The 22,388-nt window shown below is 39.5% G+C and overlaps 1 protein-coding gene across 1 annotated transcript; it reads left to right on the top strand.

Moving 5' to 3' along the window:
• The first annotated feature begins 2,130 nt into the window (after positions 1 to 2,130).
• On the top strand, positions 2,131 to 11,758 carry LOC131240762 (protein SRG1-like). Its single transcript, XM_058239212.1, has 4 exons — positions 2,131 to 2,450; positions 10,289 to 10,536; positions 10,679 to 11,003; positions 11,303 to 11,758. The coding sequence occupies exons 1-4, from the start codon at positions 2,142 to 2,144 to the stop codon at positions 11,573 to 11,575; spliced, it is 1,155 nt and encodes a 384-aa protein (XP_058095195.1). The 5' UTR covers positions 2,131 to 2,141; the 3' UTR covers positions 11,576 to 11,758.
• The last annotated feature ends 10,630 nt before the right edge of the window (positions 11,759 to 22,388 follow it).

Here is a 22,388-nt window from a genome sequence, read left to right as displayed (position 1 = left end):
AAAGGTTTTTAATAGTAGATGCTCATTCAACACTGTTTCCTATGATGTGGTCAGCTTAGATTGGGATATAGCTCATTTTTGGTCTCATACCGTAAAATGATACGGAAAAATATATGGACAGCATAGATGAAATACATACATCATGGTAAAGCCCACGGAGCACCGACCATCAGCCACTGGCTGGTGGCAGGGTGAGTAGCCAATCCGTTTCCGCCGGTGGAGCTTTGACGCCAGGTCGTAGCCAATCCGCGTCCCATTCTACACTGCCTGAGGTAGATTATGATAGTTCATCACCATTTAAACATAGCACCCAGTCTTCAATTGTACACGTGGTGAGGCTGTGGTATTAATCCAGACCATCCAAATCGCTGAACTAATGATGGAGGGAGCATAAGCAAAAAGCCACACTGATATTAGGTTTCAGATTTTGAACATGGAACTTGGTCCACAAACTACTACTGCTTTTTTAACACTACATTTGATAGACATCAGTTGGATGGTTGGGATTGCTTGATTATTTTGAATTTAGATATATAAACCATTCAAAATGCGTATGTAGCCTGATGATCCGGAAATCTATACATGAGTTACATTCTGAGGAGGATGGGACACCGTGGTGGTGAACTATCATAGGAGTCTCAAGCATTTGTTTTGGGATAGTTATTTGATCACAATAATGACTCAGAAATTGGATACGTGGCACATCCCAAAATCATATTGGCTTTACAATTCTAACCAGTGATTTTTATTTATTTATTTTACACACTCACACCCACACACACTATATTGGGAACTCGGACCCATGATCTCAGTTTGGAGCTCTTGTGAGTCTACCATTAAGGAGTGAAGACCCATTCTAACTAGTGATTTGTGGATCTTCTTCATTGAAAATGACCGTTGGTTTTATTTTCTTCATTTCTAATCATAAGGCAAATAGCCACCAATCTGATAGCCAGATAAATACATGATCTTAATTTTTTCGAGTCAGGTCATATTGTCCATTCATTTTACTGAATCATTTTAAAGCTTGAGGAAAAAAGAAGAAGAAGAAGATAAATCCAAGCCTCAAATAAACCCCACCTTACAAAACAATGATGATTGAATGCAAAAACTTAATAGAGCCGACTGTAATGTTTATTTGCCATCACACCTGTTGATTAGGTCACAGAAATATCACTTAAGGGGAACATGGATATTAGCTTGGCCCAAAGCTTTTGTGGCCCTAAGAAGTGTCAAATTCTTTTTTTTTTTTTTTTCTTTTTCTATGGTGTGGTCCACTTGAGTTTTGCCCATCTCGTTTTTTCAGCTACTGCCCTAAAATGAGACCGCCAAATGGATGGATGGCATGGATTTCACAAGGACTGAGAAGAGACTGCCACTGATGGACGGTCATGATTGAAAAGGACGTCTCGTGATTGGGTGTTTCAAGAGGACAATGGTAGAAATATTGATAAAAAATGTTCTTACAACGTTAACAGCTATTTGTTGTTTTCAACAGCCAATCTGGGTAAGATAAATAGTTTATTTTGGAATGCATTTCTACAAGGTAACCGGATGTGATGGAACGACCGGAAAGCAGACTCGAACCTTAAGGGCCCGTTTGGCCGGGTGGAAAGGGATTGAATGGTATTAGGGTGGAAGGCATGGATTTGGAGGTAATGATGGTGTTGTCAGTGGATTATCTTGAGATACATGGGATTGTTACTTTCCTGGATTGGTCTGTTTGGCACGCCCGGCCAATCCCGGGATTAAACCTTCCCATCCCATCGAATCCCTCGAACTAAACACGTCTCAGGCAAATTTATACGGATTAAGGTGGATTGGATGGGATTTAAAGGTAATGATGCTTTTATCAGTGGATTGTCTCAAGACCCATGGGATTAGGATCACATCACCGACTCTGTTTGGCACGCCCGGCCAATCCCGGGATTTCACCTCCAATCCCTTCCAATACCCTCCACTACCCTCCAAACCGACCGGCCAAACGGGCCCTTAAGAAAAAACAAAAAAAACAAAAAAAACAAAAATGACATTTATGAATGACCTTTGAGGGCTGTTAAGTGGACCACACATATTGGCACATGTGCAAGCATGTGGGTGGAAGAGGTCACACGTGCGGGCTTAAGGAACTTCTATATAAGATGCTCTCTCTCTCTCTCTCTCTCTCTCTCTCGTTTCGTGTTTGTGGAAGTATGGCCATGGAGTCTCCAAACTTCAGCCTTGGAACATCTCTTCAAGTGCCCAGCGTTCAGGAGCTGGCGAAAGAGCACATGATCACGGTCCCACCTCGTTATGTGCGTCCTGATCAAGACCCTACGATCGTCGTAGGTCCAATCACATCGCTTTCGGAGATTCCGGTCATCGACATGGAGAAGCTACTTCTCCGAGAATCCGGCGCCTCTGAATTGGACAGATTGCACTCCGCTTGCAAACACTGGGGTTTCTTCCAGGTCTCTCTCTCTCTCTCTCTCTCTCTCTCTCTCTCCTGGCAGAAGCCAAACCGTGCCATCAGATGGGTCAAGGACCAGGTGCGCGCAGCTTTTGAAACAAGCTGAGGCCTGAAAACTTGCCCAACTCTTCCAAGCCATCCATTTGTTTCCAACATCGTGTCCCATTAGATGAGCAGAGCCTGATGGCCGGGGCGTCTACCATGGATGGGCCTCATTCCAGAAGACCACAGTGTCCACATAATTCTAGACTTGCTTACCAGAAACGGGAAACCCAAAACGAAAATAATAATAATAAAACACTAGGATAACCAGTGGTTGGATCCCCTAATCGGTGTGGTTTTTGCACGGTGGCGCTTGAAGTGTGGGCCGGTGGGCTGGACCTTCATAGGTTGATTGATTGGACTGTTTATGTGTTAATAAACATACAAGACTGCGCAACATATATATATATATATATATATATATATATATATATATATATATATATATATATATATATATATATATATATATATATATATATATATATGGGCAAGATAGCACCTGTTGGACTGAATTATTGTAACCAATCCATGTGATATAAGATTAGGTAGCAAGGCCCTCACCACCTTTAGCGGTGGTGTGGTGAGATTTGATTGGTTGGGCTGTACACACAAATTTTATATAATTATCACGGTGGATCCTAAAAAATCTAATAATGTGTTCCTGTATCAACTTTTTTCCTTTCGCATGGTCCACCTGAATCATAAACCGGTTTGATTTTTTAACTTTAGGCTAAAATAGTGTAACACAACATGTGATTGAGGTGAATTTCACTTAAACATCATGGGAGGCCACTAATTCTTAAAGTGGAATTCAGATCATTTTCTTACCTAATGTCATCACATCACATGGAATCCATGGTAAGTGATGTTGAAATAACGTATCTTTCGATGGTTTGGAAATGAATAAATAAGTGGTAAATGATATTCAATTACAACTGCCGTATACCATACCAAACACGACCACTTTTTGTTATTATTATTAATTACCTAAGATTCATCTTGCCAAACAACATCTAAAGTTAAATATTGTTAATTACTAATATATGGTGTTTACTTCTATGGGTGAATCATCTCCCAATCTTTGAAACAGAGATGAGGCATAAGTGATGATCCAACCATGTATTAATTTTAAGTTGCTTTTTAAAATAGATAAGAGGAGACTGGTTTGATAGAAAAGCAGAAGACTTGCTCTTCACCCATCTTCAACTATACACGGTGGGCTTGGGCTTGTAAGGTTCACTTGACACTTGCGCATCCTCTCAAGGAGTTCGAGAAACCTTGACCTTTTACCAACTATTGGTTTGAATTTTAGGCAATTTAATAAGTCAAAGTACATGATAAGGAAGGACTACAAGTCCTCCCATACCAACTCTTTTGCGCGTGAAACTTTATGCCATTGTTAGTAGTTGGATGTGGACTTTTGACCAAAAACCACTCCAATCGCAAGTGTATGTCAGCTATACAGCGATGTCGGTGGAGCTGTACACGAGTTGACTTAGCTCGGTCAGCTCGCTCGATTCGACTCGAAAAAGCTTGACTCGTCTTGGCTCGAAGTTGGATTCAGATCGAGCCAAGCTAGTTTTTAGAGCTCGAAGTTGGATTCAGATCGAGCCAAGCTAGTTTTTAGAGCTCGAAAAAATTTCGAACCGAATTCGAGCTTGCCTGAGCTCGACTCAACTTGGATCAAACCTCAACTCGAACTGACTCCGATCGAATCAGATCAGTGACTCGGTTATTTTGATATAGATGTTGCTTGCGGAGTGTTTGATGAAATGACTCAATGAAGTGTTGGTGAGGAAAGAATGGATATGCTGGGTGTTTAATTTTAATATTGCTTGCTAGGTGTTTGATTTTGATGCTACTTATTAGGTGTTTGATTTTGAAGTTGCACGGCAGGTGTTTGATGAAATATTTATAAAATGTGGTTACTGTTTTGCATTATATGAGAAATTTAAGATGCATTTCAGGTGTTTGATAAAATACCACACAGCTCGAGCTTGACCCGAGCTGCTGTCCAAACCGAGCCGAGCTAGCCAAACCGGCTCAAGGATCGAGCCGAGCCGAGCCGAGCCAAGTTGTGCCAAGCTCGATGCAAATCAACTCACGTATAGCTCTAGCGACGAGGGACCTGAATTGTTTGCATCAAGTGTTTTAGGCCAAGCTCTATAGGGTCCAATATATATATATATATATATATATATATATATATATATATATATATATATATATATATATATATATTAAATTCAATCCATCCATCAGGTGATAGCTATTATTTAGATGGAATATGCATAACAGAAGTCCAATTAAAGAACTCATATGGCCCCACCAAGGGAACACTGTAAAATTGCATCTTCTTTTTATACGTGTAAGTTACACCTAATAACAGGTTTGATGAAAGATACACACCGGGGGGTGATCCTACGCACAAACATGTGGTCAGCATCCGACCTCTCATTGTTCAATGTGGTGTGGCCCACTAGAGCAGTGCATCTAGCTGTTTTTTTTTTTTTTATTTGGCACGTGATAAGTCGAGCCGATTTCACATGTACGACATGGTGGGCACAAATGGACTTAGAAGGGTGTTTTATGCACTGCCTATGGCAGCATACAGGAAAATGATTCGTCAAGAAAAGGACGCTCAACAATCATCTCCACATGATAAGTGTGGTAGCCTGATTAGGCTCTCCATTTCTGAAATCCTTCCTCTGGTTGGACTGGACCACCTCAAGGCTTTTGATGGGCCGTGCTTGGGCTGGGCTGGTAGCTTATAAATGGACCTAAATAGGAAATGAAATCGGAGGTAAATGAATTGAGAGTAAATGGCTTATTCAAATATGTTTGGATGCCAGTAAATGAAATGCATTTATAATTCAAATACTTTCTCTGAATGGAAGTAAATGGGAGGAATTGATAAAATATCTCAAATCAGCTTTAATATCCCAAATTAGTGTAATTAATAAAATGATTGTAATAAGCCAATTAAAATATATAATTTAACTAAAAATGAAAAAAAAAGCCTCGGGTGGTGGGCCATAAACAAGCAACTTGCCAACGCTTTCTAACCGTCCATTTAGATGACCAATTTTGGACAGTTTGGATAATTCTATTGGTATGATTTTAGTGATGTGGCTGGTAATTGAATTGTTTTGGATTATTATTAACATGACATATCTATAGCGGACATATGCATAACACCACCTTTCTTTACTCGTGCGACTCTCTAAGGAAGCTCAAAAAGGCATTTCACCATGTTTACTTCCAAATGGAGGATTTCATTTACATGCTCATTTACTCTCATTTCATTTCCATGCATTTACTTTCATAAGCACACTTCAAATACCATTTATCACCATTGACTCCCAATTCATCCTATTTACCTCCATTTTCTCCCATCCAAACGGCCTTGCAGCTTCAGATCCACTGAGGTGGATGGGATCCTTGATTGTGGGGTCCACTGTGATGAATGTGACTACATCCATGCCATCCATCTGTATTGAAAGCCCATTTTTGGGTATGATCCAAAAATGAAGTAGATCCAAATCTTCAATGGACCAAAGTACAGGAAACAATGGTAATTGACCATTAAAAACTTCTTATGGGCCACAAAATCTTTGGATCAAGATGGTATTTTTGTGGTCTCTTTGTGACCTTATTAATAGGTTGGATGACAAATAAACATTTTGGAATCCATGAAGTTTTTAATGGTGTGGATTCAATCTTGACAGTTTCTTGTGCTGTGGTCTACCTAAGATTTGGGTCAGCTTCATTTTTGGGATCATGCCCTAAAATGAGCTCTCAAAATGGTTGGATGGTGTGGATTTAAGGAACATACATCAATGTGGTTTGTGAGCCCCATAGTCAAGGGTCTCGCCCACCATGACACACAAAATTAGGCCGGAGTCAGATGCATGGTAGATGTAAATGAGCTTAAATTTGGGTTGGCTGGTCTAGGCCCACTAAATATTTCATTGTTTACTAATTTCATTTTCTACCGTGGCATCGACAGCTACGAATCATATCATAAATGTGTATAACACATGTAGAGCTGTACACGAGTTGAGTTAGCTCAATCAGCTCGCTCAATTTGACTCGAAAAAGCTCAACTTGCCTCGGCTTGAAGTTGGATTTGGATCGAGTCGAGCTGGTTTTTGGAGCTCGAAAAAATTTTGAGCCAAGTTTGAGCTTGCCCGAGGTCGACTCGGATCAAACCTCAACTTGAACCGACTCGGATCAATCGGTGACTTGGTTATTTTGATATGGATGTTGCTCGCTAAGTGTTTATTGAAAGGACTCAACGAAGTGTTGGCGAGGAAAAAATGGATATGTTGGGTGTTAGATTTTGATGCTGCTTGTTGGGTGTTTGATTTTGTTTGATTTTGATGCCGCACACTGGGTGTTTAATGAAATACTTGTAAAGTGTCGTTACTATTTTGCATTGTATGAGAAATTTAAGATCCATTCCAGGTGTTTGATAAAATGCCGTAGAGGCTCGAACTTGGCTCGAATTGGCCCGAGCTACTGACCGAACCGAGTTGAGCTGGCCAAATAGGCTCGAGGACCAAGTTGAGCCGAGTTTGAGCTAAGGTTATCTACTGGCCGAGCCGAGCCGAGCTGTACCAAGCTTGAAACGGATCGACTCATGTATAGCTTTAAACACGTGTGATTTTTAAGACAACCCATCCTTTATAAGGCCTAGTATTTAATTAGACCCAATTGTACATCAACCTGCCACATGTACTATAGAGAGTGGAGAGATGGTTGTACCATGTACCCTCTCTTCCTGCTCTACCATTATTGTTGTTCAATCCGAACACATGACTGCATTGACTGATTTTAATTAAATATGGGTAAATATATTAAATTCCATCTAGAGTCATTCAACTTGAATCAAACTGATCACCTTGTGACCCTAGATGCTAACTTAGCCTTATTAGGACCAAATATGAGAAGATTGGCTTGACTATTCAGTTGTCATTTATTAAAGCGATAAGCAATTTATGAAAGAGAGAGTTAGTCCTTTTGATGGATCTTTTTTGCCTTGAAAATAAGAATTTTTTTAAAAATATATAATGGTCATAATTTTAGCCCTTTTTTTCTCAACAAAATAAAAAAGAAAGATAGAAAAAAAAAATAGAAAATGGCTTGATGTCAATTTTATTAATCTAAATATGAATACAGTACAATCGGCAAAGGAAAATAAACAGAAGATATTACTGATGACGATTCATGCTAGTGGAACAACCGTGGTTTTGACAGTATTCTAAACCTAAATGGTTGTGAGAAATTTAGACGGTTATAGTGTATGGTCGGCAAGTTGTGATCGGAGAATTACCAAGTAAGAACTCGGGAATTTGGGGAATCTAGTAATGGCGTCGTGAATATTTAAATTAACTAATTAGCTTACTATAATGGTGCACTGGACAACAATGAAAAACTAAGTTAAGAAACTATATTAAAAACTCATAGCTTACTACAACATGGTGCCAGACAGAAGTGGAGGAAATTAAAATTAAACTTATTGGAATGGGTGTCCATGAGAGACAAAATATAAGATAGGCAGCATAAAGCTTAAAGGTCTGTGTATGATTATATTGGCATGAGCCTCCTTGCTCTTTTTTATGTGCTCCTTTATAACTTAAAGAGGAAGTCACATTTTGCGATTTTTTGTTGTGTAAAAGATTCAAATGACTGGTAGTACAAATCTTCTTGAGCTTTCACATAAGTATGCGAGAGAAATCCTATGATTGTATATGCTCTCCTTTTGTTATTTTGGTCTTACAATGTACATATGAAGCCTTGTTGCAGAGTCTTTAACATTTAATGTTCTGCAAAGATTTGCATTCATTGGAGACTTGTTCTCAAGGGTCGTTTGGGTGCCTGTAAATTGTTTAAGTGGTAAATGATTTATAGGTGTAAATCATTTACAACATGTCATGCTTGGCTGTAAGCTGCAAATGATTTACAAGTAAATGATTGTCTATGTTTGGATAGCCTATAAATTGTTTAAGTCCAATAATTGGAGAGTCAATCCAATAAATGGAGAGTTAATCTTTTCGTTTATAGCTGCTAGGTTGTAAATGAAGAGCAATAAATTAAATAACAACTTTTTACTTGTAAATCAAGCAATTTTCAACTTTCATATAGATTGTAAACCACTTACTTGTAAATCATTTACAATTAACTCCATTTATAGGCATCCAAACGACCCTTTAAAGATTCTAAGATTAGCTTTAGCTGGAGACTAGCACGTACCACTAAGTAATACAAACAAGCCTCTAGCATTTTGATTTTGAAGTTTATTTTTTATATAATGCATATGATTGCCACATGACATCTTTTGGGTTGTCTAATCTGGTCGTAATAGGTCAAGTGTAAACAACGGTATCATGTCACCTAGCGATAAGACATCGATTGAGGGGACTCAATTTTGGTAGTGGCTCCATCCAGTACTGAGGTCAATATTGATGGGAGTTGTGGGCCCCACCATGATATATGTGCTTTATCCATGCCATCCATCCATTTTCCAGCTCATTTTAGGGCCTAGCCTAAAAATTAGGAAGATCCAAATCTCAGTAGTTGTGACGGAATGCCCACCATTAAAATATTCTCAGGGGCCAAAACAGTTCTTGATCAAGCTGATATTTGTATTTTACCTTCGTCAAGGTTTGTGTGAATTAATCAACATGTTGGATGGCAGATAAACATTATGGTGGGTCCTAAGAAAATTTTAATGGTGGACATTCAATCACCATGATTTTTTGTGGTGTGGTCCACCTTAGATTTGGATCAACTTCATTTTTGGGTTCATGCCCAAAAATGAGTTGAAAAAAAGGGATGGACAACATGGATAAAACACATACATCATGGTAAGGCCCACGGAATGACCAGTACTGAGATTTCGGTATCAGATCCCAGTTCATCCATCATTTGTGCCAACTCTCCCGCCTATGGGTATCGAACCCAAGACCTTCTGTTGAAACTCCTCAAGAGTCTACCACCCACATAAGGACTTGAACCCAAAAGAAGGTTTAATAGAAAATTTTCAAGTGGGCCATATCATAGGGAGAAGTAGGGGATGCAGACGCGCACACATGTCCGTTGAAACATTCTTAAGGCCCACCAAGTTTTGGAACAGGCTGATGTTTGGTTCTTGGCTTCGTTCTAGTATGAATCACCTTTGAAATGGGTTGGGTTGGATTGATGACCGATTACATTCCCACGAGTCCATGTGGTGTGGCCCACTTGAGTTTCGGTTTAGCCTGATTTTGAGCTCACATTCTACCATAAGTTGATGCAAATGATGGATCCCGTGGATGGTACACACATCACAGTGGCCCCCACAACTTTCGTCGCTGCGTTGCCCCCTGCTGTTGGGGGACGGTGCTCTGTGGGCCGTCCCATAATTTATGCGTTCTATCCACGCCATTTATTATTTTGCCAGCTCATTTCAGAACATAAGCTCAAAAAATGAGACAGATCCAAAAATCAGCTGGACCACACTACAGGAAACAGTGGTGATTGAATGCTTACCATTAAAAACTTCTTGGGGCCCACCGAAGTTTTGAATCAAGCTGATATTTCTATTTTCCCTTCATCCAGTTCTCTGTGAACTTGTGAAGAGGTTGGATGTCAAATAAACATTACAGTGAACCCTAGGAAGTTTTTAATGGTAGGTGTTCAATCACCACTGTTTTCTTGCGGTGTGGTCCACGTACACCTGAGATTTAGGTCCACCTCATTTTCATTGTAATATTATAATGTACTGTGAGTAACATTGAAAATGTGGTGCAGTTGGTAAATCATGGAGTTAGCTCTACCTTAATAGAGAAAATGGAGTTGGAGATTCAAGAATTCTTTAAGTTACCTTTGGAAGAGAAAAAGAAATACTGTCAGACGGAAGGAGAAGTTGAGGGATATGGGCAGGCTTTCATTGTATCAGAAAACCAGAAACTTGATTGGGGTGACATGTTCTTCTTGACGACCCTCCCACCTCATTTAAGGAAGCCCCATCTTTTTGACGAGCTTCCCCCATCCTTCAGGTAATCACTCTGCTTCCAATCAGGACACACTTTCATCCGTCGAATCGATGGGCCACACCTTAAAACTGTCCATGAAATGCCATTTTCAGATGTTCATATCAGTCTGTAAATGGATTTTAACTCTTTCAGCATTCCATTGCAGAGAGACATTGGGTGCCTATGCAATGGAGTTGCAAAAGCTGGCTATGGCCATATTGGGATTCATGGCTAGAGCTCTTGGGATGAAGGCAGAGGAGATGAAAGAACTGTTTGAAGAAGGTCTCCAGTCAATTAGGACAAATTACTACCCAACATGCCCTCAACCAGAATCGGTAATTGGCCTTTCACCTCACTCAGATGCTTCGGGCCTTACCATTCTTCGTCAAGTCAGTGAAATCGAAGGCCTTCAGATCAAGAAAGATGGGATGTGGATTCCTGTTAAGCCACTCCCTAATTCCTTTACAATCAACATTGGAGACGTTTTGGAGGTATTTATGTTTATTCCTTCCTTGGGGGAGTGTTTAAATTCAGAGGAATTATATGCTTGAATTATACACTGGTTTTCATTTCTCATTGTTTGATAATCCAGGCCATTGGTCTATCGCGTCCCATTGTTGATGGATTATGACCCAAAAATCTACTCAAATGGAGAATCTTAACCTTGTGATTTGTAACCCCACAAATAAACAGTTATGAAGAGTCACAAGAATAGGATGTGCCCTGGTCATTTTGCTTCTAGCATCAAATTCGGATGTACTCACCTGTTATTTTTTCTATGCTTTGGCAGATAGTTAGCAATGGCGTGTATCGTAGCATCGAGCACAGGGCAACAGTAAACTCGATGCATGAGAGGCTGTCGATAGCTGCATTCCACAATCCCAAATTAACAGGAGAGATCGGCCCTGCTCCCAGTTTGATCAGCCCACAAACCCCACCACAGTTCAGACGTGTTAGCGTGGAAAAGTACTTGAAGGAACTCTTTACTAGGAAACTCGAAGGCAAGGCATATGTTGACTACTTGAGGATAGACTCTGGAGAAGGCAATGCTAGGACTAAATGAGGGTATTACCTATACATAAAATTGCCAGATGCAATACAAACAATGCACATTTAATAAAGGCTTAGAAGTGCTTGAACTTAATGCGCTTGGTACTTTAAGCTTAAGGTATAAAGCCTAGTATTGGATCTGTGCTCTAAACAAATATTGCATATATGATGATATCAGGATGCATGTTTTATTGAAGATCTGATGAGTTATTGTACCTTATATTTCGCTTTTGGTGGTTATAGTTGTTATACATGCAGTATATAATCACTTTATTCCACACTACCTTAGGGGGTTTGGATTGTAAGTTGCTTTACATAAGCTAAATATGTCTGAAATAACTTATCTTTGTTTCTACTTATTCGATACATCAGTATGTTTGGTAAACAACAAATATTTATCGGTAAAAAGGGGAAAAAAACGTGTTTGATTTCCAACATCATAGAAGTACTTATTCCTCAATTTGTTCAGTCCATTCTTAATATCCATCATCCATCATGTGAGCCTAACCTTTGATGTGGACGGTTCATTATGTTAGGCTCACCTTATAGTCATGTCCTCAATGTGAATTGTCCATCGTGTGGGGCCTACCTTCAATGTGGATCATCTACCTTGCAAGGCCCACCTTGAATGTGGGCTATCTATCATGCGTGGCCACCTTACATGTGGGTTGTCCATCGTAAAAGCCCAACTTCGAAGTGGGCCGTCCATCAATGGAGCCTGCCTTGGATGTGGGTCATTCATCATTAGAGGCCAACCTTCAATGTGAACTGTATTCATGTTGGGCCCACCTTGATATGGGTAATCTATTATGAGTGGCCCACCATCAATGTTATCGTCCATCATGTGGGCCCACCATCAATGTTACTGTCCCATCATGTGCGCCCACCTCTAACATCCACCGCCCATCATGTGAAGCCCACCTTTGATGTGGACTGTGCATCACGTGGGTTCACTATTGATGGGGCCTGTCCATCATGTAGGGCACACCTTGGATGTGGGCCATTCATCATCAGCGCATTTGATGGGGACCTTCCATTATGTGACGCCCACCTTGATGTGTGATATCCATCATGTGAGGCCCACTTCAATGTCCACTACTCATCATGTAGATCCCAACTTTGATATCAACCATCCATAATATGGGCCTCACCTTCAATGTAAGTCATTCATCACGTAGGACCCACCCTGGATGTGGGTCATTTATCATTAGGAGCCAACCTTTGATGTGAACGGTATGTTATGTGGGGCACACCTTGATGTGGGTCATCCATCATGGGGTGCCCACCTTCTAGAAGCCACTTTCATCTTTCTTTGCTACGTTTCAATTAGTATGCCACCAGCTAACGGCCCAGTATCATCCACCATACTACAATTTTGGTAGGACGGCCCAATCACCATTGGAAATACTTCGATGAACGTTTCGGTTACCTCTATGTATGCCACGTGTCCGTAAAGATCTAGCCGCACTGGATCCGCTCCCAAAACACAAACATAAGCGATTGAAGGACTCCGATTGTGTAGTGTAGCACACAGCACTGATGTCCGTATAGTGTGCTGCTGGAAATTAAAGGTTTGTGGGCGTCACCATAATGTATGTGTTTTATCGATGCGTGCTATTTTTTCAATTCATTTTAAGGCATGAGCTCAAAATGGATTAGATCAAAACCGCAGGTGGACAACACCACAAGAAACAACGGTTATTGAAGGGTTGACATTAAAACTTCCTAAGGCCCCCTATATTTGCCATCCAACGAACGTGTTGATTACATCACATGGACCTCTGCGAGGGGAAAACACAAATAGCCTGATTCAAAATTCTTGTAGCCCTAAAAAGTTTCTTGTTTAGCGTTCAATTACAGTTGTACATGCACAATTGCATTTTTAGCATGTTTGGACCAAAAGAAGACTAAACAAAAACGAAAATAATTAATAAGAACTCGACCTAGTCCTATATAAGGCATGATGTAACTAGGTTCCAAGGACGTTCAGTTCAAAGAAATTCATTCCATGAAAAAAAAAAAAGAAAAAAAAATTTGACATTCTTAGTTTTGAAAATTAAAGATATATAGTTTTGATCAAACTATTGTCACGAAATGCACAATTTATCAATCTTTATGTAACATGGGTTCAGGGTCAACTGACCTACATAGCAAGTCGTGTACCTCCATTTTATAGGAAAATGCACATTTGCGCTTCAAAATTATGATTTTAGAAAATTTTACCAATTTTAGTACTTTTTATTTTCGTTTTTATATCTTTTTATTTTCAAACTTTTAAGATTTTTATCTTTTTAGAAATTATTTGTAATAATGCTAGAAATGCCCCAATAAGATTTATTTGAATATTTCTATTTTTGGCAAATTTTACTTTTAAAGAGTTTTTCTATTTCTGGTAACATCAAAACAAATTAGGAAATTAAACTTTAGAACAATTTTGCTATTTTTTTATAAATTTAAATTAGAATTTAGCTTTTTTTTTTTAATTTTTTATTTTAATTAGTTGTATAATTGAGAAATTATAAATGTATTATTCAATAAAATGCTCAATTTTTTTTTAAATCTTATTTTCTTATCAATTCAAAAACTCTCCTTATGGATTCAAGGTTTTAATCACTTAAGGAAAATAGCAATCTTTCTCTTATTATTTCACGCTCTTCCCTGCATAAGCATGCCCTAAAATGATGTGGCAAAATGGATTGATGGTGTGGATGAAACACATAAATCATAGTTAGGCCCACAAAGCTTTTCCAGCACATGATACCAAATCGGTGTTTTGTGCTATAGTACTCAATCTGAGTCCACTATTGACAGGGGCAAATTCAGTCAGGTCAAACCTGAGCGAGTTCCATCAAGTCATGACCATAAGGCCCACTTACATATATGCATATATTCACATCATTCATACATTTTGCCAATTCATTTTAGGGCATGGCTAAAAAATGAAGCAAATCCAAATCTCAAGTGGACCAAACCATATGAACCAAGGCCGGAAAACTTGCCCAACTCTTCGAAGCCATCTATTCGTTTCCAACATCGTGGCTCATGAAATGACTCGAGTGTGATGATGGGGGTGTCTATCATAGATAGGATGGGGGTGTCTACAATAGATAGGCTGCATACCAAAAGACCAAAGTAACTACCTGATATGATCAATGCAGTTTTTGCATGGTGGTGTGAATGTTGGATTATGGGTGGATCGAGCTCATAGGGGCATTTTCAAGCTTTCTGGTGTATTTGTGACTCCGTCTGTCGTATATTTGACTTGGAGTCGTCACTCGCCAATTATTTAGATTTTCATAGTTAACTAGACCCTGTAGAATCCTTAATCTAAGGAATTGAAGAGTTCCCTATCTTCAAATGATTTCTAATCTATGACTGAAAATTTTGGACAAGGAACGACGATAACAAAGAGGGAAGGTGTTAGGCTCCATCTCTGTCCATACAAGTGTACTTTCTCTACTCCACGGGACAAGATGAAATATTAGGGATTGAATTAGTAATTATGTACAAACAATGCAATGAAATGTGTGGAATATAGTGTGGCAATGCGATGCCTACTTCAAGCGACAGAACATGATAGACATGTCTACCCGAACTCACCCACTTCAAGAAGCGATCAAAATTCTAGTCAATCCAAATTTTTTTATGGGCAAGATCTAGTATACCGATAAGCCGTAGAGTATACACTTGAACTGACTAGACGAGCAGGTGGGTTGGGAGCAGAGATGATGATGCCTAATATAGATGCAAGTGTGGATGAAGTTTGATAGAGTTGGCTAAGTGGGTGGACGGCTTGTCTCAAGGATTAGTTAAACTAGGTCAGAAGGCCTTTTGAATGGCTCAGCTGACTAAGGATTGTGCGCGACTAGGTTGACCCGACCTAGAAATTCCTTTCCTTGCACTCTTCTCTCTCCTTGGTTGATGGATGGGCTAGGTCTACTATCCCTCTTTCACATTTCTCCTCCTTAAGTCGCTCTTGGTAAAGGAGATGAGAAGTAGAAGATGATTTGAAAATGAATTGTAAAGGGAGTATTTATAGGCTTTTGGAGTCGCATTTTGGTGATTCTTGAAAAGTGTTGGGGCTAAGTACAACTTAAAGGGCTGGGATTGGCTGCAGAATGGTTGCACCACATGGCGCAATGTGATTTGTTGGATCAGGTGGCAAGAAGCGTTATTTTGGTCAAAAGTAGGGGCATAGTGGTCATTTTACCTTGAGTAGGGCAAGGTATGCTTTTTCTCTTCCCCACCTAACTCGTGATAAAATATCAAAAGAATCCACGTGGTGGGTGACGTATGATGGATGGGCCCCATTTTTTACAAGGGCCCCGTAGGATGCTAACTCTCCTATGGTCCCCTCATTTTTATCTTATTGTGGTTTTAAAGCTATATGGGTCTGGGCTTGGGCTTGTATTGGGCATGGACCGAGCTTGGACTTGGGATTAGGTTTTGGCTAGGTTTTAGGGTTTCTAGAGTGCTATTATCAACTTGTCAATCTTGAGTAAGGTGTCTACAGTTGGCCCCTAAAGTGTGGGTTAGAAGGTCTTAAGTCGATTGATCAGACTGTAAATAAACACAAAAAATTGCAATATATACAAGCAAAAAAGAACCTAATTATTTATAGTATATTATAATAAACTCGATGATTATAAACAACCCATGTGATGCAGGATTAAGTAGTGAGGCCCTCACCACCCTCCATGGCGCTGTGGTGACGTTGCAAGATTTGATTGATGGGACCATATGCTGTTAGATATGTAATTGATGTCGATCACTTGTAATTAACGAACCAGATTCACAATGGATGTCGATCACTTGTATAAGTATACAACTCGAATGTCATGTATAAATAACGCATATGAATGGGCGATGTGGTTAAAATACATACATTAATGTGGGGCCACCAGATGTTGTGGATTTCAAGAAATCCCCACATGGAATCAAATGCAATTCCAGCCCCCCTAATTACAAGCCTTCCCCTCAGCTCCAAACTCGAGATGGAATTTGCATGGGACCAAATGCAATTCCATCCCACCAAATCCCACATAAACCCACATATCAAATAGGCCTAGCTAATCCACATTCCCATTAGATAGTGTTTGATGATAATCAGCTCATGTAATATAATTTATTATGCAATTAACGCAGGGATGGCTATGATGAGGTCGATCATCATCTTCCTCAAGGGGATAATTGCTCTGAATCCATGGAGCTTTTTGGAATCCTCACAAAGATTTCTCGAATCCACGAGGAAAATAGAAAAAATAGAAATAAATTCTAATAAATTCAAAAATAGATTGATTGATAATAAAAATAAAATTACAACCCTTTCAATAGTAATCTCAAACATAGGAAAAAATTTCAAAATCAAACTCCCTAAAAACATGACTTACTATAAATATTAAACTTACTATTTATAGATAGTCATGATTTCTACCGGTCTTCATGGTTTTCAACTAAAAATAGTACGTGTCCAATTTGGCCTAACCACGTTATTCTTCTAAATTTTTTAAGTCATTTTCATGTCGGGCACAATTCCTAAAGCTCAAAGGATCAAGAATTATGATGGAATTAAAACTCAAAATATAAATGTAAATAATAAACGTGAAATTAAAAAGGATTTTCAACCGTCGATATGATGGAATCTCTTAAATCCAGCATGTGTAACCTAGTATAGTAGGGTTTGTTGGCTAAAGTAGATTCTCTTACCCCAAAATCATATATGGTATTTGGAATAATTCATTCCCATTTGCAAGATATGACTGTTTTAGGGTTTCAACGGTCCTAATCACTTCTGCTTCCTCCGGTTGGGCCTTCTAATGTCCATTTTGGAGATGAACGTGTCCACGACCCGCTATACATCAGCAGTGCATGTAGGACTTTTGTGCTCTTACTGACTGAATAGGGTTACGTCTGATGGAAGGCACAAAACATGTTCACATGCGTGCTATGTTCAACCAAGCTCTGGCATTTTCCTTATATTGTACCGTCCTGAGGCATGGTCGGTGTCTTGAAAATAACATATATCGGTTTTCAAAAATTGACTTCGTTTTCCAAATGTTGTTAGTTACCTTTCATTTTGAAAGGGACAACAAAGATGTTACGGCATAATTAGAGATGCCTCTCCTTAATTTGTTTTATGAAAATGTAAAAAACCCCTCTTGCTTAGGTTATTGCCAAGAACCCTCCCTCTCTCTCCCCCCACCCATGTAGCATAAGAGGAACCGTACCTCAGGTGGGACCCACCAATCGACGAGTCATTGACTAGGTATACGTGCAGCTTTTGAAACAAATCGAGTCCTCAAAAACTTGCCCAACTCTTCCAAATCATCCATTTATTTCCAAAATCTTGACCCTTAGACGAGCCTAGCGAGATAGCCACGGCATCTCCCATATGGATGGGCTGCATGCCAAAAGACGACAACAGCCACCGATCTTGCACGCTGGCATATGAAGTGTGGGCTGGATGGTCTTAGGTTTTTAATTGATCAGACTGTAAATAAACACATAAGACCGCAATATATACAAGCAAGAAAGCAACTGATTATTTATATTATATTATAATCAACTCAGTGATTTTTATAATTAACTTATGTGATATAGGATTAATTAAGTAGTGAGGTCCTTACTACCCTTTACAGTGGTGTCGGTGACGTTGCAAGATTTGATATTGGTGATATTGTATGTTGTCAGAAATGGGCCAAAGTCCATCTTTAATAGCGTATGATCTTACCAATCAAATCCTACCACATCATCACACCTCTATAAAAGAGGGTGGTGAGGAATTCACTTCCTCGTCAGCGTTCCTACTCGACAGCGCTTGATGGTAGTCAACTCATGTAATAGTCTATCACATTTTGTCTTCTCATTGCCTGAATAGGTTAGGTCGGATGAAAATTCTTCAAACATTTAAAATGCGTAGTCTTCCGAGTTTTGGTATTTTCCCTATATGGTATGGTAAGATAGGCAGGGGCGGTGCCTTTAATATAGTGTGTATTGCTTAATTTTCAAAAATAGTGTCTGAGTTTTTCAAATGAAGACGTTACTTTTGAAAGGGACAACAAAGATACTATGGAATCATTGTAGATGCTTCCCCTTTGTTTGATGAAAATACATAAAAAGACCCCTTCGGTCTTAGGTTGTTGCCGAAAGCTACCCCAGCATAAGCCAAACCGTGCCATCAGGTGGGACCCACCAATCAGACGTGTCATTGACCAGGTGCAAGTAGCTTTTAAGACCAACCAAGGCCTGAAAAACTGAGAACGGATTGGCTAATCCCCCTGCCACTAGCCAATGGCTAGTGGTCGGTGCTCTGTGGGCCTCACCATGATGTATGTGTTTCAACCCTTCTGTCCATCTATTTTTCTAGATCATTTTTATGGTATGAGCCCAAAAATTTTATATATATATATATATATATATATATATATATATATATATATATATATATATATATATAAAATCTCAAGTGGACCACATTACTGGAAACAGTGTTGATTGAACGTAGACTATTAAAAACTTTTTGGGGGACATAAAAGTTTTAGATCAAGCTGATCTTTGTTTTTTCCCATCATCTAGGTCTGTATGACCTAATCAAAAGATTGGATGTCAAATAAACAGTACAGTAGGCCTTAAGAGGATTTTAATAATGGATATCCAATCACTATCGTTTTCCTGTGGTGTGGTCCACCTGATATTTATATCTCTCTCAATTTTGGGATAAAGCCCTAAAATGATCCATAAAAATGGATGAAAGGCATGGATAGAAGACATACTTCATAATGGGGCGCGCAGAGCACCGGGATAGTGGCAGGGGAGTAGCCAATCCGTTTCCTGGAAAACTTGCCTACCTCTTCCAAGCCATCCATTTGTTTGCAAAATCGTGGCTCAGCACAAGATGAGCCGAGCCTCACAGCCGAGTTGTCTATCATGGATGGGTTGCATGCTAAAAGACCACATTGGGTAGATGATTCTAGACGTGGTTTTTGAAAGGTGGTCCATGAAATGTGGGCTGGATGGTCTCAGATGGATTGATCAGACTGTCTACGTACGTGTTAATAAATACATAAGACTGTAATATACGTGGGCCAAAAAGCACCTGATTATTTATGTTATATTTTAATCAACTCGATTATCCCATTTTATCCATGTGATGTGGGATTAGGTTGTGAGACTAAAACTGAGGCAGATACAAATCTCCGTTGGACAACACCACAAGCAATAGTGGTGATTAAACCCCGCTGCTAAGGCCCACTTTAATGGTTTTTTGCATTCCGACTTGTTAATTACATCACATAGACTTTCACCAAGGGAAAACACAAATATCACCTTGATCCAAAACTCTCAAAGCACCCAAGAAGTGTGTGAGCATTCAATCACCATTGTTTGTTAGATCTAGATTACGGAATTGATAGATCGTCTATTCATCAATAATGGAGATTCAATATAAGAATCTTCAATGGGAATAGGATTTTCTCTATTATATTGGTGGGAGACCAAGACATCTATTTATAGAAAAGTGGGATAGATAAGCTTACCCATCACACTTCTCTCTTCTAAGGTCTCCATCCCCTAGGTTTTCTTATCTGGCTTAATAACCGTGTATAGGGACCATGCATGGTTTAAGCGTCCCACCCCAAACTTATTTACAATGATCACAACTGTAATGGGGCCCACTAAATCGCTCAATCTGAATAATTCAAGGGTCAGATCTAAATTGGCAATATGTGGCCCATCTTATAAGAGTCTTACATTGTTTCCACCACATGATAAGATTAGGATCTGCCTTAAAATGAGGTGACAAAATGTATGAATGGTGTGGATAAAACACATACATCATAGTGGGCACACAAAGCTTTCCAGCACATGGTACCATGTGGATGTTGTGTGCTACAGTATGCAGTCTGAGTTTGCCACTGATGGGTGTGGATTCAGTCATCGGATCTGGCTGAGTTGCCGTCTGGTCGTGACAGCAGGGTCCCCTCGATGTATGCGTGTATTCACACTGTCCATACGTTTTCCAGCTCATTTTAGGAAATCACAGTTAGACCACGCCACAGGAAATGCTAGTGATGGAATTACTACCATTATAAACATATTGAGCCCATGAAAGTTCGGATCAAACTAATTTTATGTATTCCCTTCACTCATATTTGTGTGGCCTTCTCAATAGGTTGGATGGTACTGATAAACACCAGGGTGGGAATTCGGAAGTTTGGAGTAAGGCTGAAAGTCGGGTGGATTCGGTCGGGTTGGTGCTCAACCCTAGTCCAACCTAAGGTTCCTATAACTCAACCCTAACCCAACCCAACCTCGGGTTAGAAATTCCCAACCCAAGCCGAACCCAAGCAGGCTCAGTCGAGTTGGCTGGGTTGGTTGGGTAATTATATGTGCTAATATTTTCATTGTTGTATTAGTCTATTATATTTTCAATAAATGTCTTATTTTTTATACCTATAATTTTATTAATTATATATGTAATTATTTATCATAAAGAACTTCATTTTTTCTAAACAAACAATTTAAAATATAGGACAACTAATCCTTAAAAAGTCGTATTGTGTATCAAGCAATCTATTTGGGAAAGAGAAATCTCGTGTATCTTGTTAGCTTGAGTCATTGCAAATGATGTGGACCAATGAAACCCAACGGCATTGAAATTTTTTGTGCTTTCAACACAGACAATCTGCACCCAATTATAATTAATTTATAAAGAACTTATATATCGTTCAGGTTCAGGTTAGGTTGGGCAACCCGAGACCTCAACCCGAGCCCAACCCAAGTTTTATCAGGTTAGTGTTTGTATGGCCCAAGCCCGAGACCAAACCCAATACGTCCCGCCCAAGCCCAACCCAATGTCAGGTCGGTCAGGTTGAATCCGCCCAACTTTCAGCCCTAATTTAGAGGCATAAAAACATGGTACATGTATTACTTACCGGTGAGGGTAGGGATGCCAATTGCCGGATGCGGCTTCGGCTTCAGTGGATCCGTGGACTCACCGACGTGGGTGGGATCTCGGATTGTGGGCCCCACGTTGATGTACATGCCCTGTATATATACCGTCCAGCCGTGTGGAAAACTCATTTTAAGGCATCATCCAAAAAATGAAGCACTTCAAATCTCAAGTGGATCATAGCACACGAAACATTGGTAATCAACTATTAAAACCTTTCCATGGGAACAAAAGTTTTGGATCCGTTAATGTTTGTGGTCTCTTCATCTATGTCTGACCCTATCAACAGATTAGATGGAAAATAAACATTCTAATGGCCCCATGAAGTAGTCCATTTAAGATTTAAATCTGCTTCATTTTTTGGGAACATGCTGATAGTTAGGGGTGCACATTGAACCAGTAGAACCGTGGAACCGGACTGGAACAGACCAAATGGTCCAGTTCTAGATTGCACTGGTTCCGGTTCGGGTTCCAAAAATCAAAGATATCGGTTCGGTTCTCGGTTTGGAGGTATGTAGAATTGAACCGAACCGTGAACCGATTCGTAGAACCGAACCGTGGATCTGAACCGCAGAACCGAACCATGGGAACCGAACTTGGAACCGAACCAGGAACCGTTGATTGTTTCCATATTTGATTCATAATTTATGGTTTACAATGCACCATTTGATTGTTTCCATAAATATATTTTAGCACACCTTATACAATATTTAAACCATTCATCAAATGGATCATAACACGAATGAACATGGGCAAGAGTATAAAATAAAACATGAAATTGGGCTGGATTATAAAAAGCTCGGAACTGTGGAATCGAACTGGTTTTATTGGTCCGGTTCCAGTTCAGTTCTAGGGTGCTTACGGTCCAGTTCTGGTT

This window comes from Magnolia sinica, chromosome 3 (genome assembly GCF_029962835.1).
Source record: "Magnolia sinica isolate HGM2019 chromosome 3, MsV1, whole genome shotgun sequence".
NCBI classification, from domain to species: Eukaryota; Viridiplantae; Streptophyta; class Magnoliopsida; order Magnoliales; family Magnoliaceae; genus Magnolia; species Magnolia sinica.
Note: the sequence above shows the minus strand (reverse complement) of the source record. Positions and strands in the feature narration are given on the sequence as shown.

Bases quoted from the DNA above. Each gene is read 5' to 3' on its own strand.
- LOC131240762 (XM_058239212.1), top strand. From the start codon at position 2,142: ATGCTCTCTCTCTCTCTCTCTCTCTCTCTCTCGTTTCGTGTTTGTGGA. The intron at 2,451-10,288 runs GTCTCTCTCTCT...AATGTGGTGCAG, and splicing joins AACACTGGGGTTTCTTCCAG to TTGGTAAATCATGGAGTTAG. The intron at 11,004-11,302 runs GTATTTATGTTT...ATGCTTTGGCAG, and splicing joins ACATTGGAGACGTTTTGGAG to ATAGTTAGCAATGGCGTGTA.